General features: G+C 45.1%; 1 protein-coding gene across 1 annotated transcript in view; it reads left to right on the forward strand.

Moving 5' to 3' along the window:
* The window catches only part of CELF5 (CUGBP Elav-like family member 5), a 41,005-nt gene that overhangs the window by 1,157 nt on the left and 28,680 nt on the right, over positions 1–11,168 (forward strand). Inside the window, exon 2 of the mRNA XM_042479472.1 lies at positions 9,934–10,016. Coding sequence (XP_042335406.1) covers positions 9,934–10,016 — 83 coding nt within the window. The remainder of the gene's footprint in view (positions 1–9,933; positions 10,017–11,168) is intronic.

Here is an 11,168-nt window from a genome sequence, read left to right on the forward strand (position 1 = left end):
GGGGGGGGGTTCTTTCTTTGTTGCAAATGCAGCCCATTCTTCCTTCCCTCTCTCTCTTCCTGGTCCTTTCTTTCCCCATTGGCCTCTCCTCCTTTTGATTTCTATTTCCTCCATCCTTCCTCTCCTTTCATTGCTGTAATTTATTTCTCTGGCCTACAGGCAATCTCTTTTCTTTCTTTCTTTCTTTCTTTCTTTCTTTCTTTCTTTTGCCACCCCCATTTTGTGTGTTTGTGTGTTTTTAAGGCTTTTGACAGCAACAGCTGGGCAAGATTCAACCCCCTGGGAAACAATTGCTATGTCTTTCTAGCTATAGATGCATGTGTGTGTGTGTGTGTGTGTATACATACATGTACATGTGTGTGTGTTTGCAACTATGTTCTGTTTTGGTGCCTGTCTGTATATAAACTAACCCTTTTTCCTTGAGCCCAATGCAATCTAGACTTAACATTTGTGTGTGTGTGTGTATTTGCTATTGAAATTTGATATACAGTATATGTGTGTGTGTATATATATGTGTGTGTGTGTGTATATATATATATATATGCAATTGTGTTATGTCTTGATTTCTCTCTGTATATTCTTTGAGGCCAGGGCAATTTAGACCCATATATGCAAATGCAGTTTGCAATATATATATGTGTGTGTGTGTTTGCAATTGTGTTGTGTCTTGATGTCTGTCTGTATATAAAAGAATCCCTCTTCCTTGCAATCCAGACCCAGCATATATATAAATAACGTGTATGTGTGTGTGTCTCTCTCTCTCTGTGTATTGCCATTATCTTATATCTTGATGCCTGTCTAAACTAATCCCTCTTCTTTGAGGCCAATGCAATTTAGACCCTATATATATATATATGCAATTCCAATTCCAATTTGCAATATATGTGTGTGCGCGCATATATTTGCAATTGCATTATGTCTTGATGTCTGGTCTCTCTCTATATGAATCCCTCTTTCTTGAGGCCAATGCAATATATACTATATACAGTATATATTTGCAAGTGCAATTTGCAGTGTATATGTGTGTGTGCATGTATTTGCAATTGCATTGTGTCTTGATGTCTGGTCTGTATATAATCTAATCCCTCTTTCTTGAGACCGATGCAATCTGGACCCAACAGGGTTCAAAGGCGATTGCTTTAGCCATGGCCAGGAGGGGGTTAATTGATCCTGGATTGGAGATCAGTTTGGCATGGAGAGTTGCTGCCCCCTGGCAAGCTTGGCTCTTGCATTACACTGAAGCCTGGCATAATGGCATTTCTCTCTGCTTCATTTTCTCTCTGTCTTTGCTACTCTGCCGAAGGGGGTGTTGCATATGTGTGTATGTGTGTGTGTATATGGACATGGCAAGTGATCAGGACATGTGCAGGGACAGATTTCCAGAGATCCAGGGCCAGGTATGTGGGGGTCACTATGCGTTTTGCGTTGCATTTTAAAACATTAAAAATAACATTGCAGCAGCACTTCTTCCGTAAGGGAGGCGCATACGCAGGTGCTTCATTGGCTTTGTGCATTTAGAGAAACGGAATGTGATCTCAAGTAATAGAATATAGAACGTATAGGACAACAACGACGTTCATTTATAACGTCCTTTCCACCAAAGGATTCATAAACGAGATAATAAATAAGTGAACAGAGATAGTACAATTTTAATTGTACAAGTTTAATTGTCGTGTTTTATATACGTTGTTAGCCGCCTTGGGTCCCACTTTGGGAGAAAGACAGGATAAAAATAAATGAATAAATAATATATAATATATAATAATAATAATATTATCAATAAATCAATAGAGTTAATTAAAGCAGAATGGGTAACAGCCTTAATAAAATAAGAGAATTAATATAATAATAGGGTTAGTAATAACATCAGTACATTAATAGTCTTTATTAGTTTATTTACACCTTTCTCACAGAATGAGATGCTTGTAACATCACTGATAAATCATAATAATATGATTTAATCAATCGATTTATAGCCTTAATACTACGATTAATTAATAAGTTAATAGAAATAATTAATATCTATAATATCATTAATATTCTATAATAGCATTCTATAATATCTTGCATGGCAGGAGGTTGGATTGAATGGCCCTTGCGGTCTCTTCCAGCTCTACGATTCTATGACTATTCTATGACTATTCAGAATGGTTATGGAATAATTATATACTATCATTAATAAAGGAACAGAATTAATATCATCATCAATAAATTCACCTCCCAGCCCTTTCCAATTTGTCGGTTCCCCTTAATTGTGACTCCTGGGGTCACATAGATTGCCCAAAGCAGTGTCGCATTTTATATTAAACATGGGGCAGGGGTTTAGACCATCTTTTAAAAGGGGATTGTTGGTCACAGAAGCCAGAAACCTTTGTTGCATGGAGCTGGGCTTTGCTTTGCAAGCCTGGGAAGCTGATGTGTGGAGCTGAGCAGTGCTTTGTAGGCCAGGAAGCTGTTCCATTGAACTGAAGTGTGTGTTTTTAAGTTGAGAAAGTTGCAGCATGGAAGTGCTGGTGCAATGTTATTCTTGCAAACAAGCTTGTAGAATGTGGGCTAGACAAGGCAACTGTTGCATGGATTTGTAATTGGTTGACTGGCCGAACCCAAAGGATGCTCAGCAATGGCTCTTTTTCATCCTGGAGAGACCAGTGGGGTCCCACAGGGCTCTGTCCTGGGGCCAGTGCTATTCAACATCTTTATCAATGACTTGGATGAAAGAATTTGGAGCATACTTAGCAAATTTGCAGATGACACCAAATTAGGAGGAGTAGCTAATACTACAGAGGACAGGATCAAGATTCAAAATGAACTGAATAGACTATAAAGCTGGGCCAAAGCTAACAAAATGAAATTCAACACGGAGAAATGTAAGGTATTGCACTTAGGGCGGAAAAATAAAATGCACAGATATAGGATGGGTGACACCTGGCTGAATGAAACTACGTGTGAAAGGGATCTAGGAGTCCAAGTAGACTACAAGTTGAACATGAGTCAACAGTGCGACACAGCAGCTAAAAAGGCCAATGCGATTTTAGGCTGCATCAATAGAAGTATAGTGTCTAGATCAAGGGAAGTAATAGTGCCACTCTATTCTGCTTTGGTCAGGACCCACCCGGAATATTGTGTCCAGTTCTGGGCCCCACAATTCAAAAAGGACATTGAGAAACTGGAGAGTGTCCAAAGAAGGGCGACTAAAATGGTGAAGGGTCTGGAAACCATGCCCTATGAGGAACGACTTAGGGAACTGGGGATGTTTAGCCTGGAGAAGAGAAGGCTAAGAGGTGATATGATAGCCCTGTTTAAATATTTGAAGGGATGTCATATTGAGGAGGGAGCAAGCTTGTTTTCTGCTGCTCCAGAGAACAGGACCAGGAGCAATGGATGCAAGCTACAGAAAAAGAGATTCCAGCTCAACATTAGGAGGACCTTCCTGAGAGTAAGGGCTGTTCGACAGTGGAACAAACTCCTTCCTTGGAGATTATGGTGGTCTCCTTCCTTGGAGGTCTTTAAACAGAGGCTGGATGGCCATCTGTCAATGGGAGTGCTTTGATTGAGAGTTACTGCATGGCAGAATGGGGTTGGACTGGATGGCCCTTGCGGTCTTTTCGAACTCTATGATTCTGTGATTCTATACGCTATTCTTTGCGGACCGGGGAAGCTACTGGGTGAAAGAGAGCTATGTTTTGTAGGAGGGGAAATTGCCATATGAAACTGATCTATGCTTTGCAGGCCAGGAAGCTGTTCCATTGAACTGAAGCATGTTTTTCAGTAGAGAAAGTTGTAGCATGGAACTACGCTATTCTTTACAGGACAGGGAAGGTGCCGGATAAAAGAGAGCTATGTTTTGTAGGTAGGGAAATTGCCATATGAGACTGATCTATGCTTTGCAGGCCAGGAAAGCTGTTCCACTGAACCAAGCTGGGATTTTGTGGGGCGGAAAAGCTACCGAGTAGAACTGAGCTGTTCTTTGCATGGTTATGTAGAACTGATCCATGCTTTGCAGGCCCAGAAAACTGCTGTGTGGGACTGAGCTGTGCTTTGCAAGCCAAGAAGCTGTTTCGTAGAACTGAGCTATGTGTTGTCAGATAGAAAAGTTGTTGAATGAAAGTGAGCTATGTCTTGCAATGGGGAAAGGTGTCACATGAAGCTGATTCATGCTTTTCAGGCCAGGAAAGCTACTATGTGGAATTAGGCTGTGCTTTGCAAGCAAAAAATTGTTCCGTGGAACTGAGCTGCGTTTTGCAGGGCAGGCAAGCTTCAGGGTGGAACTGAGCTCTGCTTTGCAAGGGAGAAGCTGCAGAGAATAACTGATCCATGCTTTGCAGGGCAGGAGAGCTGCTGCATGGAACTGAGCTGTGCTTTGCAAGCCAAGAAGCTCTTTCATAGAACTGAACTGTGTGCTGCAGAACGGAACAAAAACCGAACTATGCTTCACAGGAGGGAAAGTTGTCGCATTAAACTTATCCGTGCTATGTGGAACGGAGCTGTGCTTTGCAAGCCAGAAAGCAGTGCCATGGAACCGAGTTGTGCTTTACAGGAGTGTTGTGTTGACTTGAGCTAAGCTTTGCAGGCCAGGAGGGTTGCTGCATACCTGTGTTTTGCAGGCCAGGAAACTGAGCTATGCTTTGAAAGCCAAGTAGCTGTTCCATGGAATTACACTATGTGTTGCATTGGGATTTACTCCTCAGCAGACGCATGTACAATTGAACTGTGGTTTGAGGACCTGGAAGGAACAGTTACTACCTTTTCTATCCTTGGCTGTATCCTTATTTCTATCAGCCACTGGAATGCAGCCTCCAATATTCTCCCCAATTTAGAATTTGAACCCTGGACACAAAAGGATTCGACAGCTTGAGTATATAGGCAAATGTTATAAAAAGAGAAGTCTTCAGTTTCCTTCTTTTGGGGAAAGATGCATTCCTATTATTTGATAGTCAACCGAAATGAACCCTTTTGTAACATAAACCCATTTGATGGAGCTGTTTGGAGTGATGGGGTGTGTCCGCACTGCAGGGACAATGCAGTTTGACACCATTTTAAGTGCTGTGGGACTTGTAGTTTCACAAGGCCTTCAGCCTGCTCTGCCAAAGAGCGCTGGTGCTTCACATAACTACAAATCCCAGGACTCTGTTGGATGGAGCCACAGTGGTTAAAGCGGCGTCAAACTGCGTTATTTCGAGAGTGTAGATGCATCCACAGGGATCAAGCCCCGCTCCTTAGCTGGCACAGAGAGGGAAACTTTGGTCCTCAGAGGTTTGGGACTACAAATCCCATCAGCCCCAGGGAGAAAATGTACAGACAACCAAAGATTCTTCATCTGTACCTCTCTCTCATTCAAAATTTCCAAAGATCATTTTATAGTCGCTCGTAATTAAATATTTCTACCTGCCTGGATGGAGTCACCGTTTGGGCGATAAATAACCATAAAACCTCCCCAGACAGCCAAGGAAATTGCAAGCGAAACCATAAGACTGTCAGTTTCAATATCGGAATGGTTGTTTTTTTTTAAACTGAGATATTTAAGAGGCAGCAATCAAACTTGGTAAAGGAGCCAGGGCTAATAAAACACCGTCAAAACAGCAAGGAATCAATAAAGCAGTTTGCAACCGTAAGCGGCGGCGGTTAAAAGCAACCGCAGCCAAAATATCGATTTTATTTATTTATTTATTTGTTAAAAAGCAAATGAAAAGCCAAGCAAAACATGCTCCGCTTGGGACCGAAAAAGAAGTTAAATAGTATAGAAGGAGAGCTGGTATATAGGCTTGGAGTTTGTTAAAACTGTACCCACAAGTTTTGCATTTCTATTGCGATTCACACACACAACCGTAGTGCCTCCATGCATCCGGTGAACTCAACCCAACTGGGGTGCATTTACACCGTAAAAATAATGCAGTTCAAGTGTTGTAGCTCCATCCTGTGGAATCCTGGGATTTGGAGTTTTACAAGGTCTTTAACCTTCTCTGCCAAAGAGTACAGGTGCATGGAGACTCTAACCACTAGGCGACACTGACACATGGTTACAGAGACACTTTAGGGTAGAGGGTCCTTACAGCTTCATGGTTTGTGGACCAGATTAAGAGCAGCTCTACACCAGGCAGGATACTCTGGACAGCTCCCAGAGTACTGGGGCCCCCAAATTCTCCCCATTACCTTCTCACTCTGCCCCCAGATTCTCATGTTACTTCTGCACTCTGCTCCCCGAATTTTCCCCGTTACCTTTTCACTCTGCCTCCCGAATTTTCCCCGTTACCTCCGAACTCTGCTCCCCGAATTCTCCCTTTTACCTCTGCACTGTGGCCCTCTAATTGTCCCCATTACCTTTGCACTCCAGCCCCCGGATTCTCCCTGCTACCTCCTCACTCCAGCACCAAATTCACCCAGAAACTATGCTGGGTGGCTGTCTATACATGCATCCCCTGTGTCCCTGGCACTGACACTAGTGCAAGTTGCTCCCTCTGAGGTCAAAAATGAAGCACCCATTTTCAATCACATGACTGTCACATATCTTTTTAATCTAGTATCAGGGAGGGATGGACCGGATTTGGTTCAGTTCTGGCCTGATGTCATGAAGACAGTCCTCACTTGTACTGGCGCTTTGGCTTTGTGTCATGTGGACCGGGTGCAGGGAAACCAGTTTATTTAGTCTGGGCAGACATGTTCTAAGACCTGAAAATGCTGGGGTCTTACTACTATCCGTGCTGCCCTCTTCTTGGTTCCCAAACTATCCATCCTCTCCCACCCGAAGTTGTCTCTCTGCATTGCTGTTCCAGCTGGTGTGTGGGTTGTACACACCACAGATGGAGCTGAATGCATGGAAATGGGGGGGGGGGGGGAACGGTTCAATCTCTCATGTCCACAAGCCGTCTCCTGTTCAGGAAATGGGGAGGAAATCACAGGAGGAGGCAACAAAGAGAATGAAAAGAAGAGGAGAGAAGCTTGGGAAAAACGCATGGAGCTATTCTCTTCCCCCGTGGAAAGCCACTGGGGTGATCTTGGATGAGTCACAGACTCTCAGCTGCAGAAAACCCGATGATGGTCACCGTAAGTTGGAAACAACTTAAAGACACACAACAATTCTCCTTATGCCACCCATTTTGAGCTTTCTAAGGTCTTCGTTGTTATGTTGTGTTCCTTCCAGTAATCTCCAACTCAAGGCAACCGTAAAGCAAACTATCACAGGGTTTCCTTGGCACAATTTTTTCAGAGGGATTAACCCTGGTCTCCCTCTGAGGCTGAGAGAGTGTGACTCACAAAGGTCACCCAGTGGGTTTCCGTGTCTAAGCGGGTATTCAAACCTTGGTCTCAAGAGGCGGCATAGTCCAACCCTAGGGTCACGCAAAGACAACAGTAACTAAGTCCACTCTATTTGCAGTTAACTTTTTTCTCTATTGATAGAAACAGAGGGAGTCCTTTGAGATCTAGCCTTTATCTGTCCTATGTAAGGCTAAAAGCCCCTCCAATCAATCAATCAATCAATCAATCAATCTTACCCTCCAATCAATCAATCAATCAATCTTACCTGTATCTATTTTGTTGTTCTTTTTGTGTGCCTTCAAGTTGTTTCCAACTTATGGCGACCCTAAGCTATCACTTTTCTTAGCAAGCTTCTTCAAATTCAGAGATGAAGCGATTAGATTTTGTGCTTATTTAGAAATAAGTTGCACTGCATGCATGGTTTAAAAAGGGTTAAGAAATAAACCTGGGACTGAGGTCACAAATGGCAACCCTGATGATGTGGTTGCAAAGCCAAAGGAACGCAGGTTCAAAACCATCCGCAGGGCTGTTGGATGAGTTTATTATCTGGAGGCCTTTTAATTAGAATTAAAAATTTAAAGCCACCATGCCACAAGGAAGCTCTGCAGTGCAAAGGTTAAGTGGCTGGCAGCATGCAAAGAGTGAGGCGCAAACTCCAGGATGAATTGCAGAACGACTGTGCCGGAAGGGATCCTGGAGGTCATCTAGACCAGTGGTCCCCAAACGTTTTGGGCTACCAGCCCCTTTCCTCTTTGGTGACAACCCTAGTGCCCCCCTCATCTCTGGATATTAGGTTTACCATTCTACTGCAAATTCAAAACAGCCACTCTTTGTCACTGCTCCCTTTGCCACCCAGTCACTCTGGGAGCAGCAACTGAACAACTGACTGTGTCCATGTTGGCACTGTGGGCAAGGCCAGGGTTGGCAGCAGGCTTCTCAATCGCTGCTCCCAAGGGTTCCAGGTGGAAAGGGAAAAACTTCTCCCTGTGGAGGAAGGACTCTCAATTCTTTGTCTTGTTGGGAGGGATGCAGCCAGTGCATATGGAAGAGTTTTGCAAAGGCCACAGGCTCTGGACTGGAGACTGGCTTGGATGGGAAAGGGAGAGATTTTAACTATAGGAGCCACTCCAAGGCAAAGGACTCTTTCCAAGAATTGACCCCAGATGCTTCTCCTGCTCCTTCCCCAGAGCCATGCCTTCCCCCCCACATCTTCGAGTGTTGGCAACCCCACCAGCATGGTTTCTTCTGGTGCCTCTTCTCTCGGTCTGTCTGAGGAAAGTAAGCAAGAGCAGCAGCAGTGGTGTCACAAGAGGGTGCGATGGTGTGGACAGCAGTGGCTGACATTTCAGAAGAGGGGTGACACCCAGTTGGGCCCTCTCCAAGTTGCGGGGTGAGGACTGCTACAGCGGGTGCTTCATCCACACCACTCTGGACCTTGCTGCCATGGCACCGCTTTTCTCCTGAGGGGAATGGTGCCACAGCAGTGAAGGAGAGGACCAGGCATGGCCCTCTGACCCTTGCTGTCAGTCTGTCCCGCCAGACCTTGATGTTGCAGTGCTGCAGCAGTGTGGACCTCTGGATCTTACTGTCAGTTAGTCTGTCCCTCTGGCTCTCTCTATTGTGGCGCTGTGGCAGCGCGATCCTCTGGATCTCATTGTGCTGCTACAGTGTCATTTTCCTCCTGAGGAGAATGGCACCAAGGCAGCAAAGAAAAAGGCTGGGCACGGCCCTCCAGACCTTGCTGTTGCAGTGCTGTGGCAGTCCAGCCCTCTGGACCTCTCTGCCATGGTGTTATGCTGCCACAGTGCCACATTGACGGTGAGGGCCAGCAGTGGTGGAGAAGGGGTAAAGGCATAGGTGCCCCCAGAAAGCCCTGCTCCTCTTCAGTGGGTGACATGGGGGGCAGCAGCCCAGCTCCGGTGTGCTAGCCAAATCCAGGCAAAGCTAACAAACTTAAGCAAGGTGCCAAATTGGGAACCCACTCCTTATTGCCACTCCTTCTCCCTCACCACAATGTGCTCTAACTCCTCACTCCAGTCAGTCAGTCTGTTCCAAAATAGTGCTGCTTGTTCCTCCAGGTGTTTGAGACTTCATCTCCTAGGTGAAATCTCTTTATTTTGGAATTCACTGTTTGTGTTCCAGCTTCTGGAGCAGCCAGAAACCAGCTGGCTCCGTCTTCTCCCTTCACTTCAGATATTTAAAGACAGCTATCATGACTCCTCTTTGTCTCCTTTTTTTTCCAGGCTAAACATATGCCACTCCCTATGTCATTCCTCATAAGGTGGTGACCAAGGATGATACAAAGGGGGTTGCATCCTTGGCGAATATGTGTTTGGGGTGAGGCGGGCAAGTTTGGGATGGCGACAAGGAAATAGCTTAATTAATGCCCTGGCAGAAGTTGGCAATGCATTCCACACATGCCTTCCACACATGCATTCCAACCATGCATCCCACATATGTATCCCGCAACACATTCCATACATGCATTCCATAAATGCATTCTGTACATGCATTACCACAGTGAATGCCATTCATACATTCCATACATGAATTCTACACACGCATTCCACAACGCATTCTGCACTTGCATTCCACATGCATTTCACATATACATTTCGCACTTGCATTCTTCACATGTGTTCCACCCGTGTGACATGTTGCCTTCTGTCTCCCTTTCAGGCTGTGCTTTCCTGACTTACTGTGCCCGCGATTCCGCCATCAAAGCCCAGACGGCGCTGCATGAGCAGAAGACACTTCCAGGGGTGAGTCTCAACTGTGTTGATTTGAATCCAGAAGGGATCTTGTAGAAATCGTCTTCCATTCATAGGACATCTTCCACTCATGGAAGCACTGTTCCTGTACCTCAAACTGGGGGTGAAACTCCCTCCTTGCGCAGCCTTCTCCACCCGATGTAGGGGTTGTCTTAGATTGCAGTTCCGATGTGTTAGATTGCAATTCCCCTCATCCCTGGCCACCAAGTTGCAGAAGGCATTTTTCTTTCTAATCGAGCACAATGTCTTCTGCAGTTAGAAGCATGAGAAGGACTACAGAACTGCAAACTGGAGATGCACATTTGCAATCTGTGCTATATCTCTCTTTTCTCCCTCTCCCTTCTCCTTCTCCATTGATGCAATTTCACATGTCTTCCGTCACCCCAGGGAAGAAGAGGTGCACCCTCCATCACTCTGAAATAGTGACATGTAACACACACACACACACACACACACACACTACAATAGACTCATGACTGTCGTCCAATTTCATTTAGCACCAGATCTTAACTTTGGCCAGTGTGTGATCTTCGCTGTTAATAACCCCCTTCAAAAATGGCTTATCACCCAAGACAGAGCTGTTGCGAGATCTTCCTTTCTCCCATTCACCACAGATAAGTGCTGCAGGAAAAGAGATGTGATGGCAAATTGCAGGGCAAGGAGACAGGAGGTGGGAGCGAGCTGAGATGTCCGTTGTTAATTTTGATTTCCTACTTGCTTGCTCCCTGGTTATATATCACTCAGGGCTTGGAAAAACTGCTGCTTAGGGGGATTCTGGGAGATGCAGGTTGGAAAAAGTGACTGTTCCAAGGTCTGAAAGCATTCCTAGGTTACCTTTGAGTGCTGCGCATGGCACGATGGCACATAATTGACATCGTTGGGTGCCCTTTCACTTTCATCGCAGAGGTTGGGCTGTGGTTAACATCCCATGGCTGCTTTCTCCTCAGTGCAGCCCAGGCAATGAGAAAGGTTTTAAACCATGCATTTCTGGGGTTGAGTTTGCATTGGCAGTGGAGAGGTTTATTGCTGTTGTGTGCCTTCAAGTCATTCCAAACTTATGGTGACCCTAAGGGGTTTTCTTGGCAAGATTTGTTCAGAACAGCTTGCCGTTGCCTTTCCCTGAGGCTGAGAGAGTGTGGCTTG

Source organism: Sceloporus undulatus, chromosome 7 (genome assembly GCF_019175285.1).
Source record: "Sceloporus undulatus isolate JIND9_A2432 ecotype Alabama chromosome 7, SceUnd_v1.1, whole genome shotgun sequence".
Lineage (NCBI taxonomy): Eukaryota > Metazoa > Chordata > Lepidosauria > Squamata > Phrynosomatidae > Sceloporus > Sceloporus undulatus.